This window comes from Aphelocoma coerulescens, unplaced genomic scaffold (genome assembly GCF_041296385.1).
Source record: "Aphelocoma coerulescens isolate FSJ_1873_10779 unplaced genomic scaffold, UR_Acoe_1.0 HiC_scaffold_46, whole genome shotgun sequence".
NCBI classification, from domain to species: Eukaryota; Metazoa; Chordata; class Aves; order Passeriformes; family Corvidae; genus Aphelocoma; species Aphelocoma coerulescens.
The window spans coordinates 2,866,274-2,883,942 of record NW_027183804.1 but is presented as its reverse complement, the minus strand read 5'-3'; the positions used below and the strand labels follow the sequence as shown (position 1 = coordinate 2,883,942).

At 54.4% G+C, this 17,669-nt stretch overlaps 1 protein-coding gene across 1 annotated transcript; it reads left to right on the top strand.

Moving 5' to 3' along the window:
- The first annotated feature begins 15,277 nt into the window (after positions 1-15,277).
- Positions 15,278-16,575, top strand: LOC138101747 (zinc finger protein 154-like). The gene has a single exon (XM_068999530.1). The coding sequence runs from the start codon at positions 15,355-15,357 to the stop codon at positions 16,195-16,197; it is 843 nt and encodes a 280-aa protein (XP_068855631.1). The 5' UTR covers positions 15,278-15,354; the 3' UTR covers positions 16,198-16,575.
- Positions 16,576-17,669: the final 1,094 nt, after the last annotated feature.

Here is a 17,669-nt window from a genome sequence, read left to right as displayed (position 1 = left end):
TTTGACAAGGCCAACCCTAAAATAACCATGAGTTTCCAGAAGCCTGAGGTCACTGAAGAACCATCTGAAGGTGAGATGCCTAAAGAAAGGACGAAAGAAGCAAAGATGACAACCCCCACCAGCAGAGGCAACCCAAATGCTGACAGCTCCTCTCGGGTATGCCAAAAGGGGAAAGTGAGCAACATCCTGCTACTAAGTGTCATCTGTCTCTGGGTCCTCTGGCCTCCCTTTACACAAGCAGCCGACAGCCGCTGTAACAGATGTTACAAGACTGTGTACCAGGCAGAAGGAGGCTCATTTCAAATTCGACACTTTTTCCGAGCACATACTTATGTTAATCCATCTTGTTATAACATAACAAGGTTGAGTATCTGCTCAGAAAAAGGTCACAAGTACTAGATTGGCAAAAACATTGGCACCCAAATACATAAGCAGAAGGGAGAGTGCCCCTCCCAAGACGATTGGCTCTGTTTCAATTTTAGATACATAACCAAGACAGAAGATTTGTTAAAAAGAAAGACCTATGACACTGACCTGATCCAAGAGGTGGTCATAGAAGAAAAGGAAAAACAAAAAGAAAACAATCCTTTGATGTCAAGGAAAAACTTGTTTATTGACCTGGCAGAAAGGATTGGACAACAGCTAAATTTAACAAATTGCTGGGTGTGCGGAGGAACTTTAGAATCGGAGAGTTGGCCTTGGCGGGGAGTCAGTCTTGGACCCCCCGATTTACTCCGACTGAGTAATCTCTCCCCCACAACCAGACATGACAATGAAACTTGGCTGCTAAGCAATACTGTTATTGGAGAAGAATGCATCTGGAGGAAAGGAAGAAAATTTTTAGAAGTTGGTGAGACAATATGCAAAAGGTACCTGGTAACTGATGGGCAAAAACATTGGTGGATACCTCAAGAACCAGATGTATTCTGGTCTGCAGAAAAGGTTAAAAACAAAAATTGCATTTTGAATCCTGTTAAAAAACTCTGGCAGTGCTGGGATCAAGGAAATCCATATTCTGTCCTGCCACAAATTTCCAAGTACTGGATTACAGCAGCAAGTATACAACCCCACTTCTGGGAAGCACCACAAGACCTCTACTGGATCTGTGGTAACCGAGCTTATTCCAACTTACCACCTCGCTGGAAAGGGAGCTGCACTCTTAGAGCCATTCAACCAAACTTCTTCCTACTTGCTGAAAACGCTGGAGCCCACCTTGGAATCTCCCTTTATGATGAACTTTTCCGTACTAAGAGACATGTAATAGGAGGGACCCAGAGATGGGGAGAAGAAGAGTGGCCACCTGAGAGGATCCTAGAGACTTATGGACCTGCAACATGGGCACAGGATGGGAGCTGGGGGTACCGAACTCCCATCTACATGCTAAACCGGATCATCAGACTGCAAGCACTAATTGAGGTAATCACTAATGAGACCTCTCTTGCTCTTGAACTACTTAACACACAGCAAGGGCAAACTCGAGCAGCCGTGTACCAAAATAGGCTGGCATTGGACTATTTACTAGTTGAAGAAGGTGGAGTATGCGGCAAGTTTAACACCTCAGATTGCTGCATCCATATTGATGATCACGGTGAAGCCATCACCAAGATTACCCAAAACATCAGGAAACTAGCCCATGTTCCAGTGCAGAAATGGCAGCCCTTGATCACTTCTGAATGGTGGGAAAATATTTTCCAAGGACAATGGTGGAAGAAAGCTTTAATTATTGTTGGACTTTCCCTTACAGGACTTATTTTTCTCCCTTGTTTAATCCCTTGTTTCATCCGTCTAATCACCACTGTCGTCCAAAGCATGCCACTGATCCAGGATCTTCAAGGACAACAGCAGCGTCCACCATTCGCTCAAAAGATTATGCATATCAATAAAAGTAACAATAAGAAAACTAGAAAGGAGAGAAAAATTGCCCAGCAAGTGTGGGACAGTTTTAAAGAGCTTGAATCTATCCCTGAAGAGTTATCCACCTCCACTTAAATGCAAAGACCAAAGATGTGAGCATAAGAGAAAAAGGGGGGACTTGTCATACATGAAATCCCTATTTGTGCTTGGTCTTTGCATATTAAGTGCCTTAATTAATTTGAGCTTAATATTTTTAAATTGAATGTTAAAATCAATCCATCAGTCCAGGTACAATAATCAAGCTTTTATGGTCTTCCTGTGTTTACTGTATACCTTTACAAGTGTTTTAAGATGTGTGGAATGTATTTTTTTTGTTTTACTTGTATTTTGGTTTCAAGGCAGATTTTAAAAACCCCGGTTGCAACAAACAGCCCAGCCCCATAAGCACATGACCCTTATCTCAACTAATATCATCCCTCTGACCAGGAAGAGCCATTGGTGGACAGAGATGGTCTGTCAAGGGGAAAACACCAACCGCCTTGAACCAGGGGGGTGGGCTGTGGGCGGACTGTGGGCGGACTGTGGGCGGAGCAAAAGCTATAAAAGTGTAAGAGAAGACACGCCCACTCTCTTTTCCCTTCCTCTCCAGCTTGCTAAGGCAGTGCTGGAGAAGCCTACCCCTTTCTAGGGGCTTTTAGAAATAGATTTCTTTTTGACCAGCCTAAACTGCAAGTTTATTTTTTCTCTACCTGAGGTTCAGAGCTGTCTTAAGCCTAAAGTTCCTAAATCCCTGCGCTCCTGGGGCATACCTTTTTGAGCCACTTGGATCCAAAATTTTTATATTTTGTTAGTTTTTTGCAATTTTTCAATTTTTCTGTTTTAATAAATTGTTTTAATTTCTACAAAGAGTTGTCTCATTCCTCACAGGTTCCATGCGGCCTGGCCGTGTCACAATGGGCTCCTTGATTCCATGATTCCCCACGGTGTCACAATGGAGCCATGTTTCTAGGAGGTTCTGTACTGTCACCATTGTCTCCTTGATGCCATCAGCCCCTGCAGTGTCACAAAGGCTCCTTGGTTCCATGAGGAACACAAAAGCTTTGCAGAAACATTAGCAACAGCTGCTGAACACAGCTGGCAACATCTGCTGCATCAAAAGAGGGCTTCAAGCTGACAATGGCACCAGCAGCTTCCATCTGCAACAGACACCCAGGGAAAGGACAGGCTGTGCCGGTCTGGACAAATTTGGAGGAAAATATCCTCTGGTAGAAGGCAGGTTACACCCAGCCCTCCCCCAGCAGGTTCGGGAAAAAAGAATTTTCCTCGGAAGAAAGTGAAAGAGATAGAAACTGTTTATTTAACAAACACACAGGAAAAGGATAACAATGCTAAATAGTAAAACCTCTCGCTGTGGAGAGAAAGCTGGGATAATTTGAGAGTCCCTCCGTGTTTCAGTGGGGTCTCCTGAAACATCCCCAGACAGCGAGGCCCGTGGAAAGAAATAGGGAGCGATTCTTGAGAGAAGTTTCAGAGCTCTTTCTTCTCCAGCCACATGGGCGGGGCACTGCCAAAGAACTGAGCAATCCCGGGACAAGCAGGGCCCTCCTGGCACAGGGCAACACAAAATAACCAGTGGTGAACAGGATTAGGGAACATGTGAGCAGGGAGCAGGGAGACCCCGTGCCCAGGCCATGCCTCTACCCCAGGGTCCCCTCTCCCATGACCTCATGGCAGAGGGGAGGAACCCCAACACTTCTGGAGGTGTAGTCTCTCTCCTCCACCTTGGAGCTGGCTCATGGGCCCACATTCAGGGCCCCCACCTCGGGCGAAAATTCTCCCGGTGTGGTCTGATGTTGAAACAGTCAAGAAGAGATGAAGCGAAAGAAACCCCCAAAGTCCCAGGAGAACAAAGTTCAACTCTCCATCTCCCTGCAGAGAAAAGGAGCTGAAAACTGGCTCAAAAGCAAGAAGGTTGCTTCCTGCGCTCTTGCTGCAAGCAGGATGCAGAGGAGTGTGTATGTGTGTCCTTGAACAAATGCTCTGAGAAGTTTGTCCGGTTTTTTTTTCCTCTCCCCCCTCTCAAGCTCAGTTGAAAGGCACAGAAATGCACAAAGTTAACTTCTGGGCATAGAGCAGCCATAGGGGATACACATCCTAAAGTCACCCCAAGACACAGGCACAGAGAATTCAGTGGAAAGACTCCGAGAATTCTGCTCCCAGAGATCATTCCTGCTCACAGTGACCCTTGTAGAAAGGGGCCATCGTTCCAGGCAGCCTGTACTGAGCATGTGGCTCCTGAGCGGGGTTTGTTGTTTAGGAAACCTGCTCAGGCTTTTCCATTCTTTCCTTGCAAACAGGAAAACTTCTCCTGGGGCTGTGTGCAGGCAGAGGCCTGAGGAGAGCAGGTGGCACATGGTGCGCTGGGCTGGGACAGCCAGCTGCAGAGCTCAAGGGAAGAAGCCCAAAGAGTCACAATGGCTCCTTGCCTTCACATGCAACACCTGGGTCACAATGGTCTCCTTGATTCCATGAGGCCCCACTGTGTCACAATGGCTCCTTGGTTCCATGCGGTTCCGCAGTGTCACCATGGTCTCCTTTGATCCGCATTGTCATCATGGACAATTGGTTCCATGAGGCCCCGCAGTGTCACAATGGTCCCTTGGTTCCATAGGTTTTATGTTGTAACAATGGACTCCTTGGTTCTATGAGCTCGCCTGCTTTTTGCAGAGGTGTCTTTGGTTCCAACAAGGCCCCGCTGTGTCTCAGTGCACCCTGGCTTCCATGCGCATCTGGAGTATCACAAAGGCTCCTTGGTTGCACCAGGTCCTGCTGTGTCACAATGGATCCTGTGCTCCATGAGACCCTCCAAAGTCATCATGGAGGCTTGCTTCCATGAGGTTCCATGATGTGACAGTGGTCATCTTGGTTCCCGGAGTTTCCTTAGTGTCACAATGCTCTCCATGCTTCCATGATTCCCCACAATGTCCCAATGCTCTCCATGCTTCCATTAGGCCCTGCTTTGCCACAATGGTGCCCATGTTTCCATGAGGCCCCGCTGTGTCACAATGGACGTATGGTTCCCTGATTCTCCGTGGTGTCACCATGGTCTTCTTGAATCCGCAGTGTAACAATGGACCATTGGTTCCATGCGGCCTGGCCGTGTCACCATGGGCTCCTTGATTCCATGATTCCCCACGGTGTCACAATGGAGCCTTGTTTCTAGGAGGTTCTGTACTGTCACAATTGTCTCCTTGATGCCATCAGCCCCTGCAGTGTCACCAAGGCTCCTTGGTTCCATGAGGAACACAAAAGCTTTGCAGAAACATTGAGCCACAGCTGCTGAACACAGCTGGCAACATCTGCTTGCATCAAAACCGGGCTTCAAGCTGAGAATGGCACCAGCAGCTTCCATCTGCAACAGAGACCCAGGGAAAGGACAGGCTGTGCCGGTCTGGACAAATCTGGAGGAAAATATCCTCTGATAGAAGGCAGGTTACATCCAGCCCTCCCCCACCAGGTTCGGGGAAAAAGACTTTTCCTCGGAAGAAAGTGAAAGAGATAAAAACTGTTTATTTAACAAACACACAGCAAAAGGATAACAATGCTAAATAGTAAAACCTCTCGCTGTGAAGAGAAAGCTGGGATAATTGGAGAGTCCTTCCGTGTTTCAGTGGGGTCTCCTGAAACATCCCTAGACAGCGAGGCCCGTGGAAAGAAATAGGGAGCGATTCTTGAGAGAAGTTTCAGAGCTCTTTCTTCTCCAGCCACATGGGCGGGGCACTGCCAAAGAACTGAGCAATCACGGGACAAGCAGGGCCCTCCTGGCACAGGGCAACACAAAATAACCAGTGCTGAACAGGATTAGGGCACATGTGAGCAGGGAGCAGGGAGACCCCGTGCTCAGGCCATGCCTCTACCCCAGGGTCCCCTCTCCCATGACCTCATGGCAGGGGGGAGGAACCCCAACACTTCTGGAGGTGTAGTCTCCCTCCTCCTCCTTGGAGCTGGCTCATGGGCCCACATTCAGGGCCCCCACCTCGGGCGAAAATTGTCCCAGTGTGGTCTGATGTTGAAACAGTCAAGAAGAGAAGAAGGGAAAAAAACCCCCAAAGTCCCAGGAGAACAAAGTTCAACTCTCCATCTCCCTGCAGAGAAAAGGAGCTGAAAACTGGCTCAAAAGCAAGAAGGTTGCTTCCTCCACCCTTGCTGCAAGCAGGATGCAGAGGAGTGTGTATGTGTGTCCTTGAACAAACGCTCTGAGAAGTTTGTCCGGATTTTTTTCCTCTCCCCCCTCTCAGGCTCAGTTGAAAGGCACAGAAATGCACAAAGTTAACTTCTGGGCATAGAGCAGCCATAGGGGATACACATCCTAAAGTCACCCCAAGACACAGGCACAGAGAATTCAGTGGAAAGACTCCGAGAATTCTGCTCCCAGAGATCATTCCTGCTCACAGTGACCCTTGTAGAAAGGGGCCATCGTTCCAGGCAGCCTGTACTGAGCATGTGGCTCCTGAGCGGGGTTTGTTGTTTAGGAAACCTGCTCAGGCTTTTCCATTCTTTCCTTGCAAACAGGAAAACTTCTCCTGGGGCTGTGTGCAGGCAGAGGCCTGAGGAGAGCAGGTGGCACATGGTGCGCTGGGCTGGGACAGCCAGCTGCAGAGCTCAAGGGAAGAAGCCCAAAGAGTCACAATGGCTCCTTGCCTTCACATGCAACACCTGGGTCACAATGGTCTCCTTGATTCCATGAGGCCCCACTGTGTCACAATGGCTCCTTGGTTCCATGCGGTTCCGCAGTGTCACCATGGTCTCCTTTGATCCGCATTGTCATCATGGACAATTGGTTCCATGAGGCCCCGCAGTGTCACAATGGTCCCTTGGTTCCATAGGTTTTATGTTGTAACAATGGACTCCTTGCTTCTATGAGCTCGCCTGCTTTTTGCAGAGGTGTCTTTGGTTCCAACAAGGCCCCGCTGTGTCTCAGTGCACCCTGGCTTCCATGCGCATCTGGAGTATCACAAAGGCTCCTTGGTTGCACCAGGTCCTGCTGTGTCACAATGGATCCTGTGCTCCATGAGACCCTCCAAAGTCATCATGGAGGCTTGCTTCCATGAGGTTCCATGATGTGACAGTGGTCATCTTGGTTCCCGGAGTTTCCTTAGTGTCACAATGCTCTCCATGCTTCCATGATTCCCCACAATGTCCCAATGCTCTCCATGCTTCCATTAGGCCCTGCTTTGCCACAATGGTGCCCATGTTTCCATGAGGCCCCGCTGTGTCACAATGGACGTATGGTTCCCTGATTCTCCGTGGTGTCACCATGGTCTTCTTGAATCCGCAGTGTAACAATGGACCATTGGTTCCATGCGGCCTGGCCGTGTCACCATGGGCTCCTTGATTCCATGATTCCCCACGGTGTCACAATGGAGCCTTGTTTCTAGGAGGTTCTGTACTGTCACAATTGTCTCCTTGATGCCATCAGACCCTGCAGTGTCACCAAGGCTCCTTGGTTCCATGAGGAACACAAAAGCTTTGCAGAAACATTGAGCCACAGCTGCTGAACACAGCTGGCAACATCTGCTTGCATCAAAACCGGGCTTCAAGCTGAGAATGGCACCAGCAGCTTCCATCTGCAACAGAGACCCAGGGAAAGGACAGGCTGTGCCGGTCTGGACAAATCTGGAGGAAAATATCCTCTGATAGAAGGCAGGTTACATCCAGCCCTCCCCCACCAGGTTCGGGGAAAAAGACTTTTCCTCGGAAGAAAGTGAAAGAGATAAAAACTGTTTATTTAACAAACACACAGCAAAAGGATAACAATGCTAAATAGTAAAACCTCTCGCTGTGAAGAGAAAGCTGGGATAATTGGAGAGTCCTTCCGTGTTTCAGTGGGGTCTCCTGAAACATCCCTAGACAGCGAGGCCCGTGGAAAGAAATAGGGAGCGATTCTTGAGAGAAGTTTCAGAGCTCTTTCTTCTCCAGCCACATGGGCGGGGCACTGCCAAAGAACTGAGCAATCACGGGACAAGCAGGGCCCTCCTGGCACAGGGCAACACAAAATAACCAGTGCTGAACAGGATTAGGGCACATGTGAGCAGGGAGCAGGGAGACCCCGTGCTCAGGCCATGCCTCTACCCCAGGGTCCCCTCTCCCATGACCTCATGGCAGGGGGGAGGAACCCCAACACTTCTGGAGGTGTAGTCTCCCTCCTCCTCCTTGGAGCTGGCTCATGGGCCCACATTCAGGGCCCCCACCTCGGGCGAAAATTGTCCCAGTGTGGTCTGATGTTGAAACAGTCAAGAAGAGAAGAAGGGAAAAAAACCCCCAAAGTCCCAGGAGAACAAAGTTCAACTCTCCATCTCCCTGCAGAGAAAAGGAGCTGAAAACTGGCTCAAAAGCAAGAAGGTTGCTTCCTCCACCCTTGCTGCAAGCAGGATGCAGAGGAGTGTGTATGTGTGTCCTTGAACAAACGCTCTGAGAAGTTTGTCCGGATTTTTTTCCTCTCCCCCCTCTCAGGCTCAGTTGAAAGGCACAGAAATGCACAAAGTTAACTTCTGGGCATAGAGCAGCCATAGGGGATACACATCCTAAAGTCACCCCAAGACACAGGCACAGAGAATTCAGTGGAAAGACTCCGAGAATTCTGCTCCCAGAGATCATTCCTGCTCACAGTGACCCTTGTAGAAAGGGGCCATCGTTCCAGGCAGCCTGTACTGAGCATGTGGCTCCTGAGCGGGGTTTGTTGTTTAGGAAACCTGCTCAGGCTTTTCCATTCTTTCCTTGCAAACAGGAAAACTTCTCCTGGGCCTGTGTGCAGGCAGAGCCCTGAGGAGAGCAGGTGGCACATGGTGCGCTGGGCTGGGACAGCCAGCTGCAGAGCTCAAGGGAAGAAGCCCAAAGTGTCACAATGGCTCCTTGCCTTCACATGCAACACCTGGGTCACAGTGGTCTCCTTGATTCCATGAGGCCCCACTGTGTCACAATGGCTCCTTGGTTCCATGCGGTTCCGCAGTGTCACCATGGTCTCCTTTGATGCGCATTGTCATCATGGACAATTGGTTCCATGAGGCCCCGCAGTGTCACAATGGTCCCTTGGTTCCATAGGTTTTATGTTGTAACAATGGACTCCTTGCTTCTATGAGCTCGCCTGCTTTTTGCAGAGGTGTCTTTGGTTCCAACAAGGCCCCGCTGTGTCTCAGTGCACCCTGGCTTCCATGCGCATCTGGAGTATCACAAAGGCTCCTTGGTTGCACCAGGTCCTGCTGTGTCACAATGGATCCTGTGCTGCATGAGGCCCTCCAAAGTCATCATGGAGGCTTGCTTCCATGAGGTTCCATGATGTGCCAGTGGTCATCTTGGTTCCAGGAGTTTCCTTAGTGTCACAATGCTCTCCATGCTTCCATGATTCCCCACAATGTCCCAATGCTGTCCATGCTTCCATTAGGCCCTGCTTTGCCACAATGGTGCCCTTGTTTCCATGAGGCCCCGCTGTGTCACAATGGACCTATGGTTCCATGATGCTCCGTGGTGTCACCATGGTCTTCTTGAATCCGCAGTGTAACAATGGACCATTGGTTCCATGCGGCCTGGCCGTGTCACAATGGGCTCCTTGATTCCATGATTCCCCACGGTGTCACAATGGAGCCATGTTTCTAGGAGGTTCTGTACTGTCACAATTGTCTCCTTGATGCCATCAGCCCCTGCAGTGTCACCAAGGCTCCTTGGTTCCATGAGGAACACAAAAGCTTTGCAGAAACATTGAGCCACAGCTGCTGAACACAGCTGGCAACATCTGCTTGCATCAAAAGAGGGCTTCAAGCTGACAATGGCACCAGCAGCTTCCATCTGCAACAGAGACCCAGGGAAAGGACAGGCTGTGCCGGTCTGGACAAATCTGGAGGAAAATATCCTCTGGTAGAAGGCAGGTTACACCCAGCCCTCCCCCAGCAGGTTCGGGAAAAAAGAATTTTCCTCGGAAGAAAGTGAAAGAGATAGAAACTCTTTATTTAACAAACACACAGCAAAAGGATAACAATGCTAAATATTCAAACCTCTCGCTGTGGAGAGAAACCTGGGATAATTGGAGAGTCCTTCCGTGTTTCAGTGGGGTCTCCTGAAACATCCCTAGACAGCGAGGCCCGTGGAAAGAAATAGGGAGCGATTCTTGAGAGAAGTTTCAGAGCTCTTTCTTCTCCAGCCACATGGGTGGGGCACTTCCAAAGAACTGAGCAATCCCGGGACAAGCAGGGCCCTCCTGGCACAGGGCAACACAAAATAACCAGTGCTGAACAGGATTAGGGCACATGTGAGCAGGGAGCAGGGAGACCCCGTGCCCAGGACATGCCTCTACCGCAGGGTCCCCTCTCCCATGACCTCATGGCAGGGGGGAGGAACCCCAACACTTCTGGAGGTGTAGTCTCCCTCCTCCTCCTTGGAGCTGGCTCATGGGCCCACATTCAGGGCCCCCACCTCGGGCGAAAATTTTCCCGGTGTGTCTGATGTTGAAACAGTCAAGAAGAGAAGAAGGGGAAAAAACCCCCAAAGTCCCAGGAGAACAAAGTTCAACTCTCCATCTCCCTGCAGAGAAAAGGAGCTGAAAACTGGCTCAAAAGCAAGAAGGTTGCTTCCTCCGCCCTTGCTGCAAGCAGGATGCAGAGGAGTGTGTATGTGTGTCCTTGAACAAACGCTCTGAGAAGTTTGTCCAGTTTTTTTTCCTCTCCCCCCTCTCAGGCTCAGTTGAAAGGCACAGAAATGCACCAAGTTAACTTCTGGGCATAGAGCAGCCATAGGGGATACACATCCTAAAGTCACCCCAAGACACAGGCACAGAGAATTCAGTGGAAAGACTCCGAGAATTCTGCTCCCAGAGATGGATCATTCCTGCTCACACTGACCCTTGTAGAAAGGGGCCATCGTTCCAGGCAGCCTGTACTGAGCATGTGGCTCCTGAGCGGGGTTTGTTGTTTAGGAAACCTGCTCAGGCTTTTCCATTCTTTCCTTGCAAACAGGAAAACTTCTCCTGGGCCTGTGTGCAGGCAGAGCCCTGAGGAGAGCAGGTGGCACATGGTGCACTGGGCTGGGACAGCCAGCTGCAGAGCTCAAGGGAAGAAGCCCAAAGAGTCACAATGGCTCCTTGCCTTCACATGCAACACCTGGGTCACAATGGTCTCCTTGATTCCATGAGGCCCCACTGTGTCACAATGGCTCCTTGGTTCCATGCGGTTCCGCAGTGTCACCATGGTCTCCTTTGATCCACATTGTCATCATGGACAGAAGGAGCCGGGCGGCAGCAGGGGCTGAATCCCAGCAGCAGCGAGGAGGAAGAAGAGGAAGAAGAGGAAGAAGAGGAAGGAGAGGAAGAAGAGGAAGAAGAGGAAGAAGAGGAAGAAGAGGAAGAAGAGGAAGAAGAGGAAGAAGAGGAAGAAGAGGATGGGGCCGGGGCCGCCTGCGGTGTCCGATCCCCGGCAGCAGCGGGGAGGCCTCGGGCAGCGGCGGCGGGCGGGGCCCTTTGGAGCCGCCCCGAGGGCTCGGTGCCGCCCCGGGCCCCTGAAGGAGCCGCTCGGCGGGACGGGCGAGCTGGGAACGAGAGAAAACCCCGAGGAAAGAAGAAAATCCGATCAAAGAGCCGCACCGAGGGGCGTCTCCGCCGGCCCGTGGCACCCAGAAACCCCGGAAAATCGCTCCCGTGCACTAAAGAACCTTTCCGTGCGCAGCCAGGGGCGCAGAGGGGGGATCCTTATGAAGTCCCCTCCCCTCAGTCCCTCCTGGCACGGCCGGGCATTAGCGCAGCTCCCGGGGCTGTGTCCCGGCACCGGCTGCTGCCCCAGGGCACGGGGCTGCCGCGCTCGGGCATTAAACGCGACAGATTTGGGGAGCAGGGACAGCCACAGAAAGCCTCGGGGAGCCCTCGGGAGCCTGGAGCTGCACGAGGGCCACAAAGGATGCCCTGGACACAGCGATGGCCCCAGCAGCGGCTCTGCCCCCCAGCACGGGGCTGTGTCCCAGACCCCCCGCTCCAGCCCGAGGTTTGGGGGCGGCAGCGGAGCTGCTGGACGGAGGACGGCTGGAGGAGCAGGAGCGGGAGGAAGAGGAGGGATAAAGGGGGAGGGGCGGGAGGAAGAGGCGGGCCAGAGGGGGCCGGAAGAGGAGCCTCCATGTGCATCCATCGCTCTCTGTGTCCGCAGCTCTCGGCCTCGGGAACACCGCTCCCCCCATCCCGCAGGTGACCGGGGAGGGGCAGCTCGCCCCAAATATCTTGGGCGGTTCCTGGGGTTGTTTTGGGAGAGGGGATTTTGGAGCTTGGAGGATTCCAGCACCGAGCCCCAAATATCTTTGTTGGTTCCTGGGGAAGGGGGGTTTGGTGGGGCGGGGGAGGGGAGGCGGATGTTTGGATCTTGCAGGGCTCCGAATGTGAGTCGCAAATGCCCCTTGGGGGATATTGGGGAGCCCCCGGCACGCGGGGTTTTGGGGGTCCCGGTGGCGGCTGCCGGGAGACATGGGATGGGGCGGGATGGGGCCCGGGAAGGGTGGGATGTGGATTGGGGTGTGGGATGAAGTGTGGCGGAGGGGGATGGGCGGGATGGGGCCTGGGATGAGGCAGGCGAAGGTTGGGGATGATGAGGCCGGGGGGACCCCAGTCCTCAGGGGCCTGCGGGGTATCCGCCAGCTCCGAGGGAGTTTTGGGGCACCCCTAATCCTGAGGGGGCGGTGCTGGCAGCGGGGGACACGTGGCTCCGGCACCTCTGGCCCCAGCTGAGCCCCCCCCGCCCCCAGCGCCCCCCGGAGCGGAATTTGGGGAGGGGGAGGTGGGGGCGGCCAGGCCGGGCCCCCCCGCGCTGTCCCGGCGGGGGCCGAGTGCGGGCGGGAGCCCCGCGGGGCCCGGCCCTGCCCGGGCACGGCTGATGCCGCCCGCCCGCGCTCCGCACTGGTCCGGACTGGTGCTCCCAGTGCCGTGCGGGGCGGGGCCGCTCTGGGGACCCCCCAGGGCACAGCGCGGCTGCTTTGGGGCTGTCGGCAGCGCCCGGCGCTGGGCATGGGGCGTGTGGGGGCAGCTGGGGCCGCACTGGTGGCACTGGTGGTGCTGGGAGCCCCCCCGGGCGCGGGGTGAGCGGTGAGAAGGGGGGCGGGTCTGGGACCCCAAATGGAGCGAAATGGGGAATGGAACCCCCAAAGGGAGCAGGAGGGGGCTGGAACCCCCAAAACCAAGGCCGGGGGAGGGGAGGTGGGGATTGGGGATGGGGAAGGTGCAGAAGGAGGAGGGAAGAGGGGGCTGGGACCCCCAAAGAAAGCAGGAGGGGGATGGGACACCCAAATTGAGCTGTGGATGGGGCTGTGGATTGGGGGAATGCTGAGAAAGGGGAGGAGAGGGGAGGGTGTTCTGGTTTGGCCAAATTTAGAAATATATCCTCTGAGAGAAGGCACAACCACCCCTCCCCCACCAGGTTCGGGAAAAAATAAATTTTTCTCGAAGGAAAGTGGAGGAGATAAAACTATTTATTTACCAAACACACGGGAAAGGAAAGTAATGCTAAATTATAAAATCTGTCGCTGTGGAGGAAAAAACCTGGGAAAGTGTTAGAGTCCTCCCTTTGGTCTCCTCGGAGCTGGGGCTTGGCCCAGGCCCAGGCCCTCTGTGCCCGGTGGAAAGTCCTCCCGATGTGGTCTGATGTTAAAGCAATCAAGCAGTCCAGTAGAAAAGGGGATTTTCCAGGGGAGGAAAAATTCAGCTCTCAGTTTCTCTCCGGAGAAAAAGCAGCTGAACAACTGGCCAAAAAAGAAACTGTTCTGGGCGCAGCCAGCCGGGTGCTTCCCCCCTCCCCTGCCACAGCTGGGAAACCAATTGCTATCTGTGTGTGACCTTGAACAAGCTGCAAACTGCTTTGAAAAAACTTTGCTCAGTTTTTTCCTTCCCCCTCTCAGGCTCAGTTTAGAGGCATAGAAAGGCACAGGAATTAATTTCTGGGCATAGGCAGCGATATGGGATACACATCATAAGGTCACCCCAAGACAGAGGGAAAGGTGGGGTTGGGACAGCAGAAGAGCGGTTCCATGGGGGTGCAGCCCTGTCCCCCAGCACCTGAGCCCTGGAGCGATTCCCTGGGGCTCTGGGGAAGGGAGGGATCCGCACTGGGGGGTCCCCAACCCCCCTGTCCATCCCTGGGGCTGATCGGGGGCTCCCCCCACACAGCAGCCGGTGCTGCGGCAGCCGTGGGGCAGAGGGGGTGGGAAAGGGGGGGCAGGGTGGGAGTGGAGGAGGAGTGGGAGGAAGAGTAGGGAGAGAGGAGGAGGAGGAGCTGGAGAACCACGAGGTTCCACCGCCCGCCCACTGTGTCCGCAGCACCCCCAGCCCCGGTAGCATCTTCCCCCCATCCTGCAGGTGAGCGGGGAGGGGGAGCTCACCCCAAATCTATTGGGGGGGTCAGCAGGAGGGGTTTTATTGGAGGGGTGTTTGGAGCTTGCAGATTCTGGAATCGAGCCCCAGATGTCCTTGCATGTCCCTGGGAGGGATTTTTGGGCCAGAGGGGATATGTGGATCTTGCAGGACTCCAAAGCTGAGCCATAATTGCCCCTTGGGGGTCTTGGGAGGTCCATGTGAGGATTGCCCGGTCCTGGCGGGGTTGGACATTGGCTTTGGGGATCCCCAGGAGAGCTGGGGGCTGGAACACGGGACCCCTGGAGTGGGGAGAGCAGAGAGGGACGATACCAGAGCTAGGGGACCCCCAAGAGCCTGGAGGGGTGGGGGGCCTGGAGATGAGGTGGGGTTGGGATCTCTCAGCCCTGAAAGGGGGGGTGAGGAGAGGGGGGAGCCCCAAGTGCCTGGAGTGGAGGGAGGCTGAAGAGGGGACCCTGGGACCTCTGGGAGCTGAAGCAGAATCAGGAAAATTCTACTGTGGGACCCCCAAAACCCCCCAGCATCCCTAAGCAGGACCCCAGAGAGGGGGATCCCCAGGACCCATGGGACCCCCAGCAGCCCTGACAAGGGGGACCCCCAGAACCCCAAAGTGAGGAGACTGGAAAGGGGGAACTCCTGGAGCCGTTTTTAGGACTCACTGCCAATTTTTTGTTAGTTTTTGTGGACACCGGTGACTTCTAGAGATGGACTTGGGCAGGAGGAAGCCCCAACCCAACACACTCATCTCTTGTTTCTCCCAGAATGAGGATTTCCCATTCCCAGCCCTTGGCCAGATGGAGGAGGAGGCTGTGAGGAAGAGGAAGATGCCCCGGGAGCCCCAGGCAGGTGAGGAGGAAGTCAGTGCCCCTTTCCCCCTCTCTCCTGCTCCATCTCCCAGCCCAGCATCGCCCCCGGCTGCAGGACAGCCCCGCTGCCGACGCCGTCCTGCTGGGGACGGACTGGGGGGATCTCCTTCCCCTTCCCTGTGGCACGGAGGCAAATCCCATCCTCTCCTTGTCCTTCCTCCCCCAGACAAGGAGCTGAGCACGGAGCCCAGGGAGGACAAATCCCCGCGGCAGAACCTGGTGGAAGAGGCCGTTTTGAGCAGCTCCATGGCACAGGAATCCAACGGGGAGGAAAAGCCCCGGAGATCCCGCAGGAGGAGGGGCTGCAAACGCAGCCCAGGGTGCTCTGAGGAGGAAAGACCCACCCTGTGCCGGGAAAACGGCCGGAGATGCAGCCAGAGGTCAGAGCTGGTGGTTCATGAGCAGCTTCACGATGGGGAGAAGCCCCACAAGTGTGGGGAATGTGGGAGGAGCTTCAGACGGAGCTCCCATCTGATCCGCCACCAGAGGATCCACACCGGGGAGAGGCCCTATGAGTGTGGGGAATGTGGGAACAGCTTCAGGTACAGCTCCAACCTGATCCGCCACCGGCTCATCCACACCGGGGAGAGGCCCTACGAGTGTCCTGAGTGTGAGAAGAGGTTTCAGACCAGCTCCAATCTCCTCCTGCACGAGCGGATTCACACGGATGAGAGGCCCTTCCGCTGCCCCGACTGCAGGAAGGGCTTCAAACAAAACTCCCACCTCATCACCCACCGGCGCATCCACACCAGGGAGAGGCCCTACGAGTGTCCCCAGTGTGGGAAGAGCTTCTCAAAGAGCTCCTCCTTCATCATCCACCAGTGCATCCACACTGGGGAGAGGCCCTACGAGTGTCCCCAGTGTGGGAAGAGGTTTCAGAGCAGCTCCACTCTCCTCCGGCACCAGCGGATTCACACGGATGAGAGGCCCTTCCGCTGCCCCGACTGCAGGAAGGGCTTCAGGTACAACTCCACCCTCGTCACCCACCGGCGCATCCACACCGGGGAGAGGCCCTACGAGTGTCCCCAGTGTGGGAAGAGCTTCTCAGACAGCTCTAACTTGACCAGACACCAATGGAGGCACCGCTAAGGGAAGCCCTGCGGGTGCCCCGGGAAGAGCTTTGTCCTCTGCTCCAACTCCATCTCCCATCAGAGGAGCCACGTTTGGCAGAGCCCTGGTGGCCCACATTCCCTGTGATCCGTGTTGGGAAGACCTCTGGCTGGTGCTCTCCACGTTCTCCTGGATCCCTGTAGGCACCTGGGTGAACGCAGGGGCCGGAACATCCATCGGGACTCAGATTGTCACTGGAAATTCATTGGGAAGAGGTGATTTTTTAACTTTACACCCCAAAATTTTCATCTGCTCTGTCTAATTGTTTTTTCTGGTGGTATCAAGCAACCCTGGATGACCTTGGAGATCTTCTGCAGCCTAAGTAATTTCTGTGTTAATCTCACTGAAACAACCAAAATTGGGGTAGAAATAAAGAAATTAAACAAAGAGATCTAAAGCGGCACCATTTTACTGGAATTTGGGGTTGAATTTGGGGTTCAGGGGAATATTTGGGAGGATCTGAGTGTTGTGGGGCTGTGAAGCCAGGCAGACTGGGGCCACAATCTTGTACTTGTGTTGTCAGAACGTGTCCACCTGAGCCCATCTGTTCTACAGGAATTCTGGTTGTCTGTTCCAGTCCCTGCTCTGGGTCTCTCCTTTTGGAGTGTGACCTCCAAAGTGCCCAAATCGCTGCTGAAGTGCCTGAGCTGCTCTGGGCTGTGGATGTTCCTGTCCCCCAGCCTGTCCTGGTCGGTGCCATGGGGGGTTGGAGGGGGTCTGGGGGCTCCTTGGGGGACTGGGAGGGGCTTTTGTGGCTCTTGAGGGCATTTGTGGTTCTTGGAGGGGCCTTTTAGGGTGGTCTCAAAGAGTTTTGGTGATCTTGGCTGGGCCGTGTGGCTTGGAGAGAATTTTGTGGTTCTTGGGGTCATTTATGATGCAGGGAGTGGTTGGGGGGTTCCTGGCCAGGAGCTGTGGGGTGGTTTGAGGGGTCCGGGAGTGGCTGTGGGGCTGGGAGGGGGTTTTAGGGCCTCTCCCCCAGACTCCAAAGCTGCCAATAGACCCCACACCCCAAGATGCTGCTGGTGGTCGGGGATTCCATGTTGGAGTTCATCTTCCTGACACTCCAGGAGAAGGTGAGGGGGGGTCCCCAGGGGCCGTGTGTGTCCCCCCAGAGCGTGTGTGGCCCCCCCCATCCCGGTGTCACCCCCTTTTCCCTGCCCACAGGGCTCCTGAGCCCGCCCCTGCTGCCCCGGGAGGGAATTTGGGGAGGGGGCAGAGGGGGTGCGCAGCCCCCGCCGGGGGATGACCCCGGCCCAGCGCCCTTCGTTCAGCACCGAGCTGGGCTTGGGGCCGCAGGAGGAAGAGGCCGATGGGAAGCAGATCCTGCAGGGGGGACAGGGCTTGGGCTCAGGGCAAGGTCCTGCCCTGCACACCTGGCTCAGGTGTGAGCCTGCCCCGGGAAGGGAGCGGGACATTCCCATCCCCACGGATCAGGGCTGGGAGCAGCGCTG